We start from the raw sequence: 19204 nt of genomic DNA, 5'->3' as shown, positions 1-19204 counted from the left end.
ATTTTCTATATGTACATTTAGTTTTAAATGTGCTTTTTTTAAAAAAATAAACTGGAATATTAAAGTAATCTGTACCATCAAGTGCTGCTGTTCTGTTAACTGTTGCAATATCTTTTCAGCACCTCAGGTTTCTTCAAGAGGCTGTGACTTACCTGGTTAAATACGGATTTGACTGGCACACAGTGGTACAGGTTGGTATCAAATAAATCAGTGATGTCTGTTTATTTAAAAAAAAACAACAAAGAAACAGTCAGGTAGCAGTTGTTTAGCAGATAAAGTAACCCAGGAGCAAGGGAGGTACACTCAAAGCAACTGTATCAACTGAGTTTTGATGAAATTTGGAAAATTTAAAGCTCTGAAAACACAGGAATTTATCTAAATATGTTCAAACAATATTTAGGTGTATTTGTCTGTTCAAATATACACTCATTACAAAACACTACATCTTAATCCTAAAATATTTTTGATATTCTCACCAGAATTTAGTTCATTTCATTTATCATATGAGAAAGATATTCCTTAGCAGTAGAGTAAAAGTATTGCTTTAAAAAAAAAAGAAAACGTTTTTTTTAATAAATAAATTTTAATAAATGACATCATGTCTCCAGTCAAAAAATAAATATAAAATAAATGGGTACCTTCAGATGCTGACTTATTTCTAATGGTCACTGTTGTTGTAAAGATTCGACACAGGATGCTCTTAAACTGTGAAATTCTAAACCAGCTGGCACAGCTAGAATTCATACAAATACATGCATAATATACACAATCTGGCAGGCAGCAGTGGTGTAGATCGTCTACTGAAAGACTATTCACATTGTTCTCAGTGTCATGTTCTGTCCTTTGTCCTCAGCTAAATGGTGAACAGGCTGGGACATTAATGCCACTTTTCTGTTCTGCCTTAGTGCTTTTTTTCTACAAGCCTCATTCACTGTGTGATCAAAGAGCAGCATAACTGTGTTTTGCACCCATGCTACTTAAAAATAACACCACCAGTTAACTGCCAAACACGTCAATTGTTTCCTGTGGAACTGTTTTCTTTTGAAATTCCCTTCTTTACTTGCTTTTTACTTTCACTTAAACTCACTAGGTTTAGGCACCATAAACTTTATTGTCCTTTTTGTCCTTTATTTTTTGTTAATCAAATATTTTTTTCACAATTAAAAAAAAACAAAAAAACTTAGTTTGTTTTAAAGAAAAAAGACCCTACCTTTCACAGATGTCATCCTCTCACTGACAAATTACTTTGGAATGACTGAGCTTTGGATTGTGGCTACCCATCATCACAGCAGCTGCACCATCTGTTCCTAAGCTGAACAGCCAATGCAAAGCACCAGCACTGGCTATTTTAAAAAATTCTGATGTAGCTAATCAGGCATGTTTCTCATTCAGTTGTGATATTGCTTTTTATTTTCTGCGGGATTCTGTGAGATATGACTTTTTCCCCCCTTTTATTCAGCTATCAGTAGTTCTAGTATTTGTCGTGTTGATTGAGAAGTGCCTGTAGGCTGTAAATTGTCCAAGTTTTGGAAAACTTGTTGAAAGGACTCAGTTACTCAGTTTCAGCTGACTAAGCAAACAGCACATATGAAGACAAAATTCCACAAACAATACGTCACCTCAAGGGGTGAAGAAGTGTTTTATAAAAAAGTATTAAAGAATACAGACACACACACACCAGGGTTGTGCAGAGATGTTTAAAGGGGCGGGTGCTCAAAGTTAAAAAGGGGCTCATAGAACCAGACTGAATGACAACAACACACGCTCTTTAAGAATCCAATATGGGATCATAGACTATATCAGTGTCATTAGGTGGGGACAATGCAAAGCAAACGTAGCTTATGTGTTACCTGATGGGTACAATGCTGCTGCTGCTGCTCCTGCTGCTGCTGCTCCTGCTGCTGATAGTGCTGGAGGGCAGGGCTGTGCTGATCTGAGACTGTAGACATTAGAAAGTCCACAGGAGAAATGGTAGCTGATTGAACAAGTGTTATGAGATAATAATAAAATGCAAAGATTGGTGACAGCGCTTGGAACCATAAGGCAACAAAAGTGAGAAATAAACTCGATGCTTGTGAATCACTCTTTGCCTCTCTTCCTCCTTCCATCTCCTCATCCCATCTATCACTCTCCACTTGCTGACCATTTGAGAAAAAGGCACAGTTTGCTATTGCAATAATCCAGTTATTCTCAAGCTTTTTACATCATTCCCCACATGGCAGGAATCCTTCTCATTTTCCATCTAAACAAAGCTATGACAGAAAGCCTAGCAGCAAATTTATTTAGATAATAAACCCATTCACAATAAATCCTTCAGTAATTTTTGTTTTGAACAAACAGCTTTCATTTCAAACAACTATTTGTAACTTTTGTCACTAGACTGATTCATTAGTCTGCATAACTTCTTCAAAAAAGCAACAAGTTAAACAGAATGTGAACATTGCCAAACATGGAAAAAATAAATAATTTAGTAATTTAGGCTACATTCACACTTCAGGCGAAAGCGCATCAAATCCGACTTTTTTGACCCTATGCGACCCATATCCGATCTTGGTATGACAGTGTGAACAGCACAAATCCGATATTTTCAAATCCGATCTGGGTCACTTTCGTATGTGGTACTGAATCCGATTTAGAAAGCGACTGCTGTTTGAACGGTCATGTCGCATTAAATCCATCTTTTATGTCACTGACACAAGACAGACGCCAATTATCAGCTCCGGAGAAGACATCGCGAACGCTTCCTGTCCATCCAGAGAAACTGTTGGGAAGACAACGTTGGAGAAACGTGAACATTTTATTTGTACTGTATAATCTGCAGATTCTGACAGAAACCTGCAACTATCCTTTGAAGCACCGCTCCTCTAAAACAGCGATAATGATCATTATTAGGCCATATGTAAATAACACAATAACTTTATAACTTAAAGCAAAATTGGGAAACGTGAAGTCCGAAGTCTTTATATTAAGGGCAGTCAGTCAAACAATACTGTTGGGTCTGGGTCTAAACAGAGCGCGTTGTGTGTGACGTCTTCTTTTGCGCATGCGGGCCGCTTTGAGCATTCACACAGGAGCGCGTTTGCTGTCACATTTTGTCTGTAGTGTGAACAAGCAGAGAAAAAAATCGGATTTGATCAAAAAAATCGGAATTCAGCATTAAGACCTGCAGTGTGGACGTAGCCGTCTCGTTCGTGAACACGTCACTAGTCATTTGCCTGCTTGCAGCACGAGGGGATCGTTCTTCATAACGATCCCCAAAGAGAAAAAGACAGCTATAACCCACATTAATTAAACTTTAGGTTCATTTAATTAAATAAGAAGAACGAAGGCAGGAGAGACCGGGACTAGGCTTATTAGTCCTTCAAACAAAAGTAAGTAAAATCCTCCGTGTATCACGTGGCCAGCCCGCGTGTTGCGGGGTTTGATTAAAATATCTGTTAATTTGATTAAAGCAAGAATATTGTGCTCATTGTGCGCAGTTATCCCGCTTTTTAGTGTGCTTCCTTAAAACAGCGAGTTTGGATTGCATTGTAGCCGTTAGAGGAAGTGACAAAGTGTCCTTTGTCTCCATGCTTTTGTTTCCCAAAACGTGCTTACCTGAATAATTAATGAAGTCAGGTAAGCCACAGTTGTGGTTGGTTTCTAAGGTGATGTCTGCACAGTGACCAGTTTCTATGACTGGAGTGACCAGGTTTACGCTGATTCAGTTAATAGATTATATATACATCATCGCTTTATGTTTATATTACCAGGTATTCGATCCTGAGACCTGATTTCAAAATAGAAGCGATCCTATGCTTCAGCATTAATGCTGTCAGCCAGTATCAGCTCATTCAGATTCTCATAGCAGTTAATATATTTGTCCAAACTTTGGAACATATGTTTTAATGTATTACAATACATTACATTGCACATCTTTTCTGTGCAAATACAGATGTGATAGCACAGTTATACGACTGTTATAACGGTCTGTATGCCCGGATGCGGGTGCGTTTTGTCGGTTGGAGATAATGTTTGTACTTATAGTAAACTGTAGCTTTCGTTCTGTGATTTGCATTGACTCAAAGACAATTTTCATTCACATTTCCTCTGCAAAGCTACAGTAATGTGTTTTCCTAGTTTTTACTGTTGCTAAGCTTATTTTGTGAGAGGGGTTCATTATTTGTTCAGATGATTTTTTTTTTATAACTTAAAAACGTATATTTTAATTTCCGTTTTCTTAAAAACTTGCATGGTTTAAAGTCATGAATAATAACAAACTCTAAATGATTAAAACTGGAGTTTATACTGGGGTTTTTTTTTTTGTTTTTTTGTTTTTTGTTTTTTTACTTTGTACTTCTAATTGGATCCATAATGGGAACAAAGGGATAAATGCGGGGGTGGCACTTTGTGTGCATATGCATTGCATTATTGCCACATGGATGAAATCATGGAGGTTACATGGGAGGATCCTGACAGGCACACTTTTTCATTTTTCAGATATAGGTCCTGCAAAAGGCCAAAAGTTGTTAGTAAAGTAACCAGATTAAGTAATAATTGAATTTAACTTTCTCATATGGAGTTATTGTTCTGAAAATGTGTATTTTATTTCAATCCATAATCTTCCCCTAAACATTTGCTTTGACTTGGAACCTTTGTGCAGTATGTACAAAACTCCACACAAGATTGAACTCAAGGCCAACCTATTGACCTTACTTGTACACCACCTCTGCCCAAAACTCACAGATCATGACACATGGTCGATTAACTCAGGCAAATGGTCTGTGAGTTTTGCTGTAGGAGTTCTTAGGTTTTCCTTACTTATAGAAATATTGCAAAGATTGGTTGTAGGTTTAGAATCTTTTTCTTTTGGTAGTTTTCATGTCTGGCTTATATTGATTTCTGTGCATTTCCAATGTTAGGTGGTCATTTTCTTCTCTTTCTTATGTTTATTTTCACTTGCTCACTCTTTGCTTGTCTTGATTGTCATTATCGATTGTATGCATCTGTTTCCTCTTCTGTCATTAGCCCTCAGCATGTTCCTGTGTGTGTATATATTACCCCAGCCCTCCTCTTGTTCCTGTGCCCTTTATTATGAAGCTGGCGATCAGGATAAACAGTCACATGAAGCTGGTTAACAAGTTCAAACAATAATTTGGGTTTCCCTACGCCAGAGGTGGGGAAACTCCAGGCCTCAAGGGCCGGTGTCCTGCAGGCTTTAGATATCACCCTCTGTCAACACACCGGAATCAAATCCTTGGAAATGGGTGGTCTTGGCAGCATCTAGCCAATGTAAAACAGCCATTTCATGGGTCATATGACTCTTCCACTGTGCAAAATCTAAAATCCTGCTTCATACTACAGGCCACTGGTTGTGTTGAACCCCTTATTTCAACACAAAAATGATAGATTCTCTGTGAACTTGGACTTATAATGTCTCATAATGACTCAAAGCCCGATGAGGAAGGATTGTGTTTTTAAATTAGTATTTCATGGATGCATTTTTCTGCAGCAGGTGCATCTTCAGATATGTCTGAGGAGAAGAAGAGGAAGCTTTCAACAACAGCTTCTGAACCTTGTGAACCATCAGCCAGGTATTACTCAGGTATTCATAAATCATCACATGTAGCCATGTTTCCAAAGGAGAGGGAGAGAGTGTAAAATGTAAATAAATACAAAATCAAATGATTTGCAAGACATTCTTCAGAAGTAAAGTTGGGGTTCTGGACTGTGAAGATTGTGCCTGGGAATTTAAAGAATAATGTTTTTCAACGCTTAGTGTCATCATTCTCTTAAAGAAAAACGATGGCCTGTAAATGTATTACAGCAGTAAACACACCCCTGTTTCAACTTATTGAAATGCGCTGCTGGCATTCAATTTAAAAAGTAGCCTACTTTGTTCGATAAATAAATACATTTCCCTAGTTTCAATGTTTGATGTGTCGCCTTTGTGCTATTTCCAATTATTCCAATGTATCTCACTGGATTCTGTTTATATTTACATTTTATATGTTGTGCTATCAATTTAATAAACAGGGTTGTAAAATGTTTAAATTCATTTGATTTAAGTCCTGATGTTTTACTTGTATAGGGTGTCGTTTACTGTATGTGTGATGTGTATCCTGGGTGTTTTGCTGACGGCATATTTGATTTGTGAAAAAAGTTTTTTTTAGTGCAGTTGAGTGGTCTCAGGATTTCCCCTGCAGTTTTGCATTAAATGTGTAAATTTTTTGCGTAGTTGACTTCTCTAAACATCAATGAAGTGTTAAATAAACTTTAGTCTTAGTTCACAGAAAAATGTTGCAGAGTCCACGGGTCCCAGATGTGTCTCCATTAAGAGTGATCGATCCAGGATTGAACCTCCCGTCTTTAGAGATGAGGAATCAAAATGGTAACAGTAAACATTGTTCTTACTAATATAAAATATCTTACTGATCTCTTTCTGTTACAATAAACCACAGTGTATAGATAAAAAAGTGCATTTCCACTAAAAGTGTCAATAGTTGAGCAATGCGTTGACTGCTCAGTGAATGCTTATAAAGTTTTTACACTAAATATATATAAATATCTTTTTAGTTTACAGAGTGTAACGGAGTTCACATCTGAAAGTTCAGTTTCTGTGCAGAGCGATGAATCCACTCACCAGCAGCTCAGGTAATTCTTATTTCTGCTAAATCTTCTTTCAGTTTCTTAAAAATACTGAAGGGTATGATTAGAAGTGATTCATGTTGAAACAGAAACTGAGTTGTTTTTTTTGTAACACTAAGGAATATTGGAGTCTTTTTTTTTAACCAGGATATCTCTTTTAGTGTTCATATTAATGCATCAATTTCTAGTCTAGTCAGTCAGAGATCCTTTTTCAGACTGCATGTGTGGATCTCCCTCTTTGGCTGGGACCTGCTCCCACATTATCGATGTCACTGGCCATTTCGCTGAATGTCTTGACATGCTGATGTGAAAACTCACATGCTTTACTGATCTTTTCAATGCCATGTTGATTTCCCTCAGAAGCTTTTTTCTGAATTTTTGTCCCCAGTGTCAATAGTGTCGAGTCACTTAGTGTAGCAAAGCTGTACATGAGCTTGAGGTTTATCAGAAAGGTTTCAAAAGACTCACATTGGTATTGAATTTGTAAGTGAAATTTTTATCTCTTAGATGTTTTATTCTATTTAGGAGGACAATGGGCATCAAACTTCGAGATAACTTTATCAAACTTCCCTTCATCCTAATCTGGTTTGCCGCATATGAATGTGTTGAACACTTCAATAACCTGAGGCCCTGCTATTGTAAGCAATAACATTACCTTTCTTACATCCGGCTTGGTTTCAGATATACAGCTGGAAGGTGTGCCACTTACTGTTAACATTTTCCATCAGCTTCAAACATATCTTTTTCTACAATGCACTTCAGCTTGGAATTTTGCTCCTGGGACTGTGTTTTGTTTGTCTCTGTACTTCTGCAGAATGAGTTATTTAAGCCCCTGTAACATACCTTTATTAATTTTTCTTTACTTTAGGCAAATAGAATGTACAGCACACCAGGTTAGATCTTTTTTACCTTCCTACCATAGAGATCACGCCTTCAGTCCCTACACAAGTAGATACCGTTGCCTTGTGGTATGACATCAGAAATTACATCACATAATATCTGATCATTACTGCATTTCTTGATTTCATTGAGGTTTGTGAGCACTCGTTTATCCACAGCTCTCTTTACGTTAGTACAGGATTTCAATCAGGTTTAGGTCTCGAGTTTGACAACTGACCATTGCAACACCTTAATTATTTCCTTTCAGCCTTTCTGTTGCAGATTTGCTTTTGTGTTTGAGATCATGGTTCTGTGGTGTAATTGCAATGCACAGTAGATGTTAATAGAGCCAGTCAGTGTAGTTAGGCCTGATGGCAGCTAGAGAGCAAGACCGGTGGGTTTGAACAAAAATGGAATGTTATGTGGAACAGAGAAGAATGGAAAAATAAAGAGTTGGTTATGAATCATACAGTGGACCCGCGTATAATTAACAGCACTGCATGGTGTCAGAAGTCCTGTACTGATCCATGCAACCTCGACTGAATGAACCTGTATCTTGTGGAGCTCGTGGAAAACGAGAGGGAGAATATGGCGGATGAAACTAGAACTGATGTTTTACTTTTGTGAAAAAGTTAACAATTACTATTGTTACATTACCATACAGTTTGAGGGTTACAACAGAGAATTATATATTTATTGTTCTCATGTGGTATTGGACGGGATTATTTGAACACAAGAACATTTTGCCTGATAATTGTTTTTATCCTCCTGTAACTTTACTGTATAAAGAGCTAAATCCTCCAAAGTTTCCGGAGTAATACTTCATAATAAGAAGTGTTTGTGTACTACAAATCAAGAATGTGGAATACTGTCTGTCCATGATTTACACAGGGGGAACAAATTGTGGCAGGATCATCCTGATATTATATGTATCCCACTATAACTTTCCTGTATAAAGAGGTAACATCTCAAAAATTTCAGGAGTAGTTAGTCATTATAAGAAGTGTTTGTAAAGTAAAAATCAACACTCTGGGATACTGTTTGTCCGTGATTTGGACAGCCCAGCGTTTGCTCCCGACGCAGGGGAAACAAATTCTGTCGGGGATATCTACTTTGGCACAACAGATCCAGATTTGACCCTGCAGAAAGCTATCAAGATGGCGAGGCAAAGTGAAGAGGTAAAGCAACAACAATCCTCCTTACGAGGTGACTCTAGAGCTGAGGCTACCGATGCTAAGTCCACAGATAGAGTGCACAAAATTAGTCGTAAGCCTGCTAGCATCAAACCTCTCCAGACTGACAGTCGTCAAGATAAAACACGTGGGTTCTGAGAAGATGGCAAGAAAGGGTCAACGTGTCAAAATGCGGCGGCGCTCCATCACATTCAAAGCAAGATTGTCCAGCACATGAAGTAAATTGCCATCCATGTGGGGAAAAAAGGACATTACAGGCACGTATGCAGAGCACCCAATGGGAATGGTTAACCAGCATGGAAAGTTTCTTCCACAGTTTACAGAGAGAGACAAACCTCTAAGAAAAACAGCTGGAGGTCGGACATTGACCCATAGAGTGTTTTGGGACCTGAAACATGCACTTACATCACCGCCAGTGTTAGCCGCATATGACCAAAGCCGTGACTGCAATGTGTCAGCGGATGCATCATCGTATGGCTTAGGGACTGTGCAGCTTCAAAGATGGGACGAGGAGTGGAGACCTGTTGCCTATGCATCACGTTCCCTCACTGCAACAGAACAGAGATACGCTCAGGTTAAAAAGGAGGCTTTAGGTCTGACCTGGGCTTGTGGGAGGTTCCGCAGCTTTCTTATTGGCAAACACTTTCAAATGGAGACAGACCATAAGCTGCTGCTGAGTCTGCTGGGGACATTTTGCAAAAGTGTATGGCTTTCGTCACATCACGAGCAGCCTGAAATATCCCCAAAGCAATGGCGAAGCCGAATGGGCAGTTAAGACTGTCAAGAACCTATCACAGAAAGCTGCTGATCCACAATTGGCTCTACTTGCTTACAGAGCCATCCCACTACAGAATGGCTATAGTCCAGCCCAACTCTTGATGGGGAGACAGCTTTGCATCACAGTGCCAATACTGCTATCTCTGCTTGACCCTGCACTTCCTGATAGTGTGGTTGTCTCCCGGAGGGAGAAGGAGAGTAGGACTAAAGAGGCACAGTCATACAACCTTCGTCATCACGCACGTAGCCTCGACAGGCTCACTCCATGGCAAGAAGTGTGGATCACAGACCAGAGAGCCAGTGGCGCCGTTATTGGCAGCCACACCACACCACGGTCATATCTCGTGGAGGGACCTCGTGGGACAATTAGGCAGAACCGTCGGCATCTTGTTCCCATGAAACGCCCTCCAGACCAAACAGAGAGTGATAGTGGGGAGCCAGAATTGGCAGGATCCGGGGAGCAGTGCTCCACGGACATTCCAGTGACAGTTTCTTCAGAACTTCCATCTACACCCAGAACCAGATCTGGGAGAGTAGTTGTGAGGCCAACCAGACTGGACTTGTGACGGATCACATGAAAAGGACAGGTTTACACAAGCATACCCGTCTTTCACAGTATTCTTTGCACAGTGAGGGGAAAAGCTAAAGTTTGTCATTTTCAAATATGTATGTCCAGAAGTTGGGAAACACCAGGGATGTGAATCATACAATGGACCCGCATATAATTAATAACACGACAGGTTCTGTTTCATTAACCAATTTCTGCCAATATTTAACTGTCAGACAAATGGCCTCACATTTGTTTCTAGAATACTTTGGTAAACAGAGGTTTTCATCAACCGTGTCGCTGTGCATTATGGACAAATGTCTTTACTTTGGTCTCATTTGTTCAAAGGACATTTTTCCAGAACTCTTGTGGTTTATTCAGATGCAACTTTACAAACCTAACCTGTGCTGCATCGTCCTTGAATTTTACCTGACCTAAAGTTTTTGTTCATGATTATATTTAGCAGTGATATTTGGCAAAACATCAGCACAGGTGAGGACAAGATGTCAACAGGACATAACCTCACCTTAACAGAGTGAAGAAGCTTTTTAAAAATGTTATTTAAGAATTTGGCCTCTGAGAAAATTGTTTTGCTTATGTTATCATATAAACTGCTCTTGAATATAAATGAAGGATTTGTATTGTTTTTCCTACAGTCATCCCAGTGTGGATCCAAACAGCTGTCTAATGTGTAAGAAGGTTTTGAGGGATCCAGTTCACTTCAAGTGTGGACACTGGTTATGCAAACAGTGTGTGAGCTCAAACTGGGATCAGTCTGGCTCACAGGCAGAAAATCTCTGCCTGGATTGTGTTGAGAAATGCCAACTTAAGAATGTTGAAAGCACAGGTAAGCTTCCATGGGTAAATGCTACTGTCACTGGGATCTTTAATATGTGTGCACCATTTATCCTTGGAAATAAAAGTGATTGCAGCGATCTTACACCAGCTAAACTGCATTTATACTGATAACCTTTTCTTGTTGTGTGGCATGTTCTTTTGACATAGAGAGAAGTACTATGTGTATAGCTTCTGACCTAAGGTTGTTTTCACATCTATAGTTCTTTTACTCTGGTCTGACTTAGTTGACAAGTTATAAAACTTCAAATTTCAATCAAATCAAATGCATTTTTAAGCACATTTAAAAACAACACGGGTTGAACCAAAGTGCTGTACATAATGAAAATGGTGAACATTCATAGAAAATACAATGGAAGACTAGTCACAATTGAAGGCTAGAGAATACAAGTGGGTTTTAAAAATGTCAAGCGTTGGTGAAGACCTAATGTTAAGGGGCAGACTGTTCCAGAGCTTGGGGGCAGCAACTGCAAAAGCTCAGTCACATCTGTTTTTCTGTCTGGTTCTGGGGATATCCAGAAGCAACTTATCTGCCAACCTAAGAACTCTGCCTGGAGTATTTTTAGTTAAAAGGTCCAAGAGATAAGATGGAGCTAATCCATTCAGAGATTTAAAAAGAAACAACAAAATCTTGAATTCGATTCTACGACGTACTGGTAACCAGTTAAAACGTGCCAGGATTAGGATGATATGTTCAAAATGGCGAGTGACTGTTAGGAGTAGGGCCGCCGCATTCTGAACTCGCTGCAAACGAGAGAGTAGGGCCTGGTTAATACCAAAATAGAGACTATTGCAATAGTCAAGCTTAGATGAAATAAATGCATGAATCACTCTCTCGAAATCGGAAGGTGACCACATGCTCTTGGATTTTGCAATGGCCCTCAACTGGAAAAAGCTGGTTTTAATAACAGAATTTATTTGTTTCTCAAATGAGAAACAGCTATCGAGAAACACTCCTAAATTTTTAGCAACCAGCGTTCTGAACTTTTCCAGTGGACCAAGGTCAACATCAAGAGAAAAACGGAGGTCAGAGGGTCCGAATAGTATAATCTCAGTTTTTTGATTGTTTATATGCAAAAAATGTAAAGAGAACCATGATTTAATGTCATCAAGTCAGTCAAGTAAAACTTTAAAACTCCTATCAGTTAAGTAGGATCTGAACCATTTAAGTGCAGTACCCTTAATGCCCACACAATTTTCCAATCTTGATAGGAGAATCCCATGATCCACCGTATCAAATGCCGCACTCAAATCTAAAAGCACTAAAGTGATGGGATTACCAGAATCGGTAGTCAATAAAAAAATCATTAAGATCTTTTAAAAGCACAATTTCAGTGGTATGTGGTGCTTTAAAACCAGACTGAAACGATTCTAATATGGCATTAGTCTCCAGAAAGGCCTGCAGCTGAATAAAAGCAATTTTTTTTTAAATTTTAGACAGAAAAGAAAGTTTAGAGATTGGTCTAAAATTTGAAATAACAGTTGCGTCAAGGTTAGTTTTTTTTTAAGAAGTGGGTGGACAATAGCATGTTTAGGATCAAGTGGAACTGTTCCCGTAAAAAGAGAGGTGTTGATAATAGTTAAAACATGAGGGCCAATAGTGTCAAAGACTTCTTTAAAAAGATGAGAGAGGATAGTGTCAAGGTGACACATAGTGCTTAAGACGGGAGATTAGTTCGGCCAGAGAGTTCAGAGAAATCGGCTCGAAGTTATCAAACACAACTGAGGAAAACAAGGGAACAGAGGGATCATAGGGCGGAGGAATGAAATAAGACCTAAAAGTATCCACCTTATTAACAAAAAAGTTTTTACAGGTACCAAGGGACCCTAGTAATTGAGAGAGAAGGTATTGAATAAGATACAAGAGCTGTAGCTGTGTTTGCTGATAATATCCGATAGGTACTATTGGATAGGTAGTTTTTGCTTTATGCATAGCATCTTGATAAAGAGACAGCATCTCTTAACATAGCGAAGGAAATCTGAAGTTTGTCTTTTTTCCATTTTCTTTCGGCCTTTCTACAGGTCCTTCTAATGGCCCGGGTGTCATTGTTTAGCCATGGATCAGTTTTAGGTCTAGAGCGTTTAGTTTTTCTAAAAGGAGCAGCCATATCTAGGACGTTTGTACAGGTGACATTAAACATGGTAAGCAAATGATCAACATTTTGCTTAAAGGAGCAATTGTCCATGACAGGGAGACCAGAATTCTGATAGGCAGCAGAGAATTGCTCTGCAGTAACTGGTGTAATGATGCGGTATTGGCGGACAGGAAGAGGAGGCTTAACTAAGGAGTATGGGACAGAAATTTTGAATGAGACAGGCGTATGATCCGAAAGGTTAAGGTTACAAATTTGAATATCCTATAGCTGCAGACCGCAGGATAAAACTAGGTCCAAGGTTTGTCCGCGCTCACGGGTGGAACTCTTAACTGATTGGAATAAGATTAAAGGAATTAATAAGATCCAAAAGGTCTTTCACAAGTTGTTTTTGGTGACAAAAAACATTAAAATCACCAAGGATTAAAACGCTGTCAAATTTTCAAATTTTGCTAAAATCCCTGATAGATAGACACAGAAGTCCTGAATAAAGTCCTTATTAAACTTCAGAGGATGATAAATCAGTTCACACAGCACAGGTGAATGCAGGTCCAGGAGAAATAATTGTAGTTCAAAACTATCATAAAAATCAGCAGTGAGCCTTCGACATTTAAAACAGTTCTTAAAAATGGTTGCAAGGCCAAACTTGACGCTTTTTCCCATTTTTTGTTTCTTTTCACATACAAAAACTATAAATGAACTCCAAGCAAAAAAAATGTGTCACCAGAAACTACATCAGAATGTCTATTCTACATTTTGCTCAGATGTGTCTGAGGCAGTATAAGTAAATACAGAATTGAGCTGTGTTCTCGCCTGCAGGATAACATGGATAATTTGCATTAATTTTACAGCTAGTTGCTAGCCCAAACTGAACTTTGGACATCTTTATTAAACAGCTGCTTCCCAGAATGCAAAGCATAAGTAGTTACAGGAAGGTGTTTAGCTCAAACTTGGAAAATACACCTGGTAGTTAGGTTGGATTGAAACTGGATCACTTTTCACACTTTAAACAAACTGCACCAATCTGGACTTTGGAACCGAACCAAGACCTTCTCCTCAAGTATGATTACCATACTTGTTGTTCACACCTGCACAAACAAACTTTACCAAAGGGGAAAATGACCAGAGTTTTACTTATATGAACTAAACAACATAGGTGTGAAAACACCTTAAGACTCCAGTTTTCATCTAAATTTAGGATGCCAAAGGTAGATGCCAAATTCTAACAATTTTGCCCAACGCAGCTGTTATTTATTACACAAAATGTAAAAAATTCCTGTTTACAAATCTGAAAACATTGCTCTGTTTGATTCCAGGGAATATCCTCCTTGTCAAAGTAAAGGAGAATTTGAAAAAAGCAGTGAAAAAGAAATTAGCTCTGACATTTGAAGGTAATGGTGACCAAGAAAATCTACTCCAGAACATCTACACTATGTTGTTCATCACCACCGGAGAGAGTGAAAGACTAAATGAAGAGCATCAATTCAAAAGTAAATGGAAAATGCAATCATCCAATGATTGTTCAGTCAACCTCAGTCACATATTCAAATCGTTTTCTGTCCAAAACAAACCCCACAGAACAGTCTTGACGAAGGGCGTTGCAGGCATTGGGAAGTCTCTGGCTGTTCAGAAATTGATTCTTGACTGGGCCGAAGAGAAAGAAAACCAAGATCTTGACTTTGTTTTCAGTCTTGCTTTCAGAGAGTTGAATTTGATTTCAGGTGAAAAAAGCCTACATGAGCTCCTGACTTTATTTCACCCCACGCTGTCAGAACTCAAAGATTCAGTGGATTATACCAAAACCAAGATTGTTTTGGTCCTGGACGGTTTGGATGAAAGCAGGTTTCAGCTGGACTTTGAAGGCACAGAGACAGTATCATCTTTCAAGGAAGTAACATCTTTGAGTAATCTCCTAGCAAACCTCATCCAAGGTAACCTTCTTCCTGATGCAAAGCTCTGGATTACTTCCCGTCCAGCAGCAGCCAATCAGATCCCTGCAGAACATGTTGACATGGTGACAGAGATAAGAGGGTTCAATGATCCTCAAAAAGCTGAATACTTCAGGAGGAGATTTGGTCATGATCCTGGTCTTGCTGAAAGGATCATTAAACATATTCAGTCTTCACAGAGTCTCGACATCATGTGTCAGATCCCGATCTTCTGCTGGATTTCTGCAGTGTTATTCCAGGAAGTCTTTGGAGGAGACACTGAAACTGAAATTCCTCAAACTCTTACAGAGATGATGTCACACTTCTTGTTTGCACAAACAAAGCGTAGAAACAGAAAATATGACAAGAAGGTTGAGACAAACAAAGAAAAGCTTCTGAAGACACACAAAGAATTTCTTCTGAAACTCGGCAAGCTTGCATTTGAGCAGCTGCTGAAGAACAACCTCATCTTCTATGAGGAAGACCTGGAGGCCTGTGGAATTGACATTAAAGAAGCATCCATTTACTCTGGATTTTGCACCACAGTCCATTTGGAAGAACAACTCTTTTCCAACAAAAGGGTCTTTTGCTTTGTGCATCTGACCGTACAGGAGTTCTTTGCAGCTCTCTTTGTCTATGACTGTTTTATTAACAATAACACTACAGAACTTAAAAACTTCCTCATTTTGGAGGACAAAGACCATACGTTACTTGATCTTGTAAAGGTGACGGTTGACAAAGTGCTGGAGAAGAAGAAAAATGGCCACCTGGACTTCTTCCTGAGATTCCTTCTTGGCCTCCTAGTTGAACCCAACCGGAGAGTCCTTCATGGTCTTCTGGCTCCACCAGATCGAAGCCAAGATACTGACAAGAAAATCTTGACTTACCTCAAGTCTATCAGAAGGAAGAACCTCTCTCCAGACAGCTGCATCAACCTTTTCCAGACTATGGTCGAGATGAGAGATCACAAAGTCAAAGATGAGATTCAGAAATATCTCAAACTGTCAGATCGTTCAAAAACAGAGTTGACTCCCCTGCACTGCTCTGCACTGGCCTACATGCTGCAGGTATCGAAGAATGATCTGGAAGTCTTGGACTTGAAGAGTTACAACACATCAGATGAGGGCAGACGGAGGCTGATACCAGCTGTGCGGAAGAGTAGAAAAGCTGTGTAAGTTTGCAGAAATAATTTACTTTCATGTTGAATAACAACATGTTAAATATACTTTTCTGTCAATCAGATTGTGTAAGGTCAAGGTTTGCTGGAAAGGAACTGTTCTTGATCAAGCTGATCAAGTGTCAACCTTTGTCATGGCATGGATTTAATTTATGACCACAGCAACCACTTCCCTGATGACTTTATGGTCTTAATTGTTACTTTTAAGTTGTATAAAAACAATGTTTTAATTTAAAATTTTATCCCAAGTTGAATAAAACAAGATAAGATTATTTGATAAAATAAAACATTCTGTTCAAAGAAGGCCAAGATCATCTAGCTAAATCAGCTGACATTATCTACTCAATACTTTACAACAAAAAGATGGGAATGGCCAAAATGTAAAAATAGAGGTTTCAAAACTTCTGTGTCTCATAACACTTTTTAAAACCTTTATTTTTTTCTTTATTTGTCTACAGAATGAAACAGCTTTGTTCTCTTTATACTAACACTTAAACACCCACCCACAGGTTAGCAGATTGCAAAGTGACCTCGGTGTCAGCTGAGCATTTGGCTTTTGCTCTCAAGTTCTACTGCTCATCCCTGAGAGATCTAGACCTCAGTGACAATGACCTGAAAGATTCAGGGTTGAAGTTACTCTGTGATGGACTATCAAGTCAGTGCTGCAGGCTGGAGATACTCAGGTAGTAACACATAAAGTACAACAAAAGACACTAGTAATGGACCTCCTTTAGCCAGATTTAAGCTGGAAAAAAACTGCTAGAAATGTGACTCTGTATAATAAAAATGATAGTTCATGCTCTGATTTCAGTGAGGTCTTTATCAATAGTAAGTCGGATAGTATACTTAGATTGACAAAGAATTTTCTTGAACACTGTACACTTCTGACACTCAGGTGTCACCATCTTAGTTTGGTACCAGAGTGGCGACCCACCAGTGGAAAAAAGATAGGAACATCTGAACTAGCCCATTAACATTGGCATATTACTTTTTTCACGCAGTGATGTTACATGGGTTGGTTGACAGGGGTTGTTTGGTATTATTATGTGTAGTCAGAAGGTCAATAATAAGTTAACAATCATAGTCAGCTGTTGCAATCATCAGTTTAGGCACATAACTTGCTTTGTTTGGTAATCAAGTACAAAATGTACTACTGGAATTATTTCAATTGAAAAATTATGTCTGTTTTATCAGGTTATCCGGTTGTCTGGTCACAGCGACAGGCTGTGCATATCTGGCTTCAGCTCTACAGCTCAACCCGTTTTATCTGATAGAGTTGGATCTGAGCTACAACCATCCAGGAGACTGTGGAGAGAAGCAGCTGTCTAAGCTGAAGAATGATCCTCGATACAAGCTGAGCAAACTCAGGTAATAAGGTTTTTTTTAAAGTCATTAATAAAAAAATTAATTAAGAAACATAATTAAATCTGAGGTACTTTTCTCCACAGTGTTGAACACGGTGGAAGTCACAGAATGAAACCAAGCTTCAAGAAATGTAAGCACTTCAGTTATTTTTGGTGGCAATAAGTAACAAATCAATGAAATTATGATCTAGTAACAGATCACTGTTCAAAGTGGCATGGCTTCTTTTTGTTGTTGCAATGAAGTGTTTTCTTATTTCTAGATGCCTGTGAACTCACTCTGGATTCCAACACAGCACACACAAACCTGCTTTTCTCCGATGGGAATAGAAAGGTGACCTGGATGGAAGTTGAGCATCCACATCCTGATCAGTTTGAGCACTGCCAGCAGGTGCTGTGTGAGCAGAGCCTCAATGGGCGCTGCTACTGGGAGGTGGAGGTATTTGGCTTTCTATGCGTTGGGATTACAATCAGAAGAAGAGGCACAGAAGGAAAGAAAAATGAGTTTAAGATGGGATACGATGACAAATCCTGGTGTCTGGTTTTCTCTGATGATGGTTTTTACATTCTGCACCGTAACAAGAAAGTAGACGTGCCTTCAGCTGGATGGCGCTCCAGTCGGGTGGGTGTGTATGTGGATTGTTCAGCTGGCACGCTGTCCTTCTACAGGGTTTCTAATGACAGCTACATCCTCCTTCATAGCTACAAAACAGCCTTTAACGAACCCCTTTATCCTGCTGTTGAGCTTCACGCTCAATCGTCTGCTTCATTTTGTCAGCTAACCTAAGTTTCACCTGCACCTGCAAGTTTTGTCCATCAGTTCCACACATTAAACTGCTTTACGAATATCCCATTGTTTTTCATGTTGTCCTAATGAAGTTTTAGGTCATGTTTCACCTACTGCAGCTACATGGTATTCTTTATTTACTCTATCTTTTTCTAATATTTTTTTAATGATCTGAAACAGTGAAGTGTGACAAATATCCCCCACAAAAAAACAAAAACCCAAAAACTAAGAAATCAGAAAGGGGGAAATACTTTTTCTGTGCATTGTAACTGCAATTTGCACTCTTGCTGATGAATCTGTTTCGTAGATTTACATAATAAGTCATTCTTCAAACAAAAAATTGTACCAACGTCTTCAGTATGACAATTGGTTACACCGTCCCTGTTTTGTATTTCTCTAAATTTAACATTTAATATTTTATGTTTATGTTGCTTGTCAGAAACAATGTCAGCATCTTAAATTATGCTCAGTTCTGTTTCATTTATTTTTTGTAGAACTTATTTGTATTTACTACAAACTCAAAATCAGGTCTAAACCTCTGAACTCCTAATCTGTAACTTTGAATTAGCAATTTACTCACTTTGATAATTGAACATAGTGCTAAGAAAAATACACTCAATGTAAATGAGCATGATTTCACAATTACAAAGTAGGAGGTTACATTTTAAAAAACTGACTAACACTGCATAAATTTATGAGTACAACCATCTACAGCTGATTTAAGTAAAGAGCAAGAAGATCTACAGAGGAGAACACAACCAGTAGACCCAGAACATGCACACTTCTACATTTCTAACCAGATGGGGGAGCCAAACTCAGGACTGCTGTGAGGCTTGCTACTACACCACCATGCTGCCCACATTTGACATGCAGAATGTAGAAGTTGGTGGCTGTATTAACGTTCTTTTGTCTTCTTTTATTTAGAATTTGTCTTTCTCTGTTTTAAATCAAAATGTGTGTTGCTTTTAGTTATTTTTGGC

At 38.7% G+C, this 19204-nt stretch overlaps 1 protein-coding gene across 3 annotated transcripts; it reads left to right on the top strand.

The window, feature by feature from the left end:
• Positions 1 to 101: 101 nt before the first annotated feature.
• LOC134624630 (NACHT, LRR and PYD domains-containing protein 12-like) lies at positions 102 to 18285 on the top strand. 3 transcript variants are annotated; one of them, XM_063469640.1, is made up of 10 exons: positions 102 to 191; positions 5492 to 5573; positions 6266 to 6370; positions 6556 to 6633; positions 10680 to 10870; positions 14288 to 16070; positions 16586 to 16759; positions 17271 to 17444; positions 17525 to 17571; positions 17701 to 18285. In XM_063469640.1, exons 2-10 carry the CDS (start codon positions 5509 to 5511, stop codon positions 18222 to 18224), a joined length of 3141 nt encoding a protein of 1046 aa, XP_063325710.1. In that variant the 5' UTR covers positions 102 to 191; positions 5492 to 5508; the 3' UTR covers positions 18225 to 18285. The 3 variants fall into 3 exon arrangements, with proteins under 3 accessions (XP_063325710.1, XP_063325712.1, XP_063325711.1); XM_063469642.1 differs by having other exon boundaries at positions 117 to 191; positions 5495 to 5573; XM_063469641.1 differs by lacking the exon at positions 102 to 191 and adding an exon at positions 3324 to 3371.
• The last annotated feature ends 919 nt before the right edge of the window (positions 18286 to 19204 follow it).

This window comes from Pelmatolapia mariae, linkage group LG3_W (assembly GCF_036321145.2).
Source record: "Pelmatolapia mariae isolate MD_Pm_ZW linkage group LG3_W, Pm_UMD_F_2, whole genome shotgun sequence".
NCBI classification, from domain to species: domain Eukaryota; kingdom Metazoa; phylum Chordata; class Actinopteri; order Cichliformes; family Cichlidae; genus Pelmatolapia; species Pelmatolapia mariae.
The sequence above is the reverse complement of the archived record's forward strand: the minus strand, read 5'-3'. Positions and strand labels throughout refer to the sequence as shown.

Bases quoted from the DNA above. Each gene is read 5' to 3' on its own strand.
- LOC134624630 (XM_063469640.1), top strand. From the start codon at position 5,509: ATGTCTGAGGAGAAGAAGAGGAAGCTTTCAACAACAGCTTCTGAACCT. The intron at 5,574-6,265 runs GTATTACTCAGG...CTTTAGTCTTAG, and splicing joins CCTTGTGAACCATCAGCCAG to TTCACAGAAAAATGTTGCAG. The intron at 6,634-10,679 runs GTAATTCTTATT...TTTTTCCTACAG, and splicing joins TCCACTCACCAGCAGCTCAG to TCATCCCAGTGTGGATCCAA.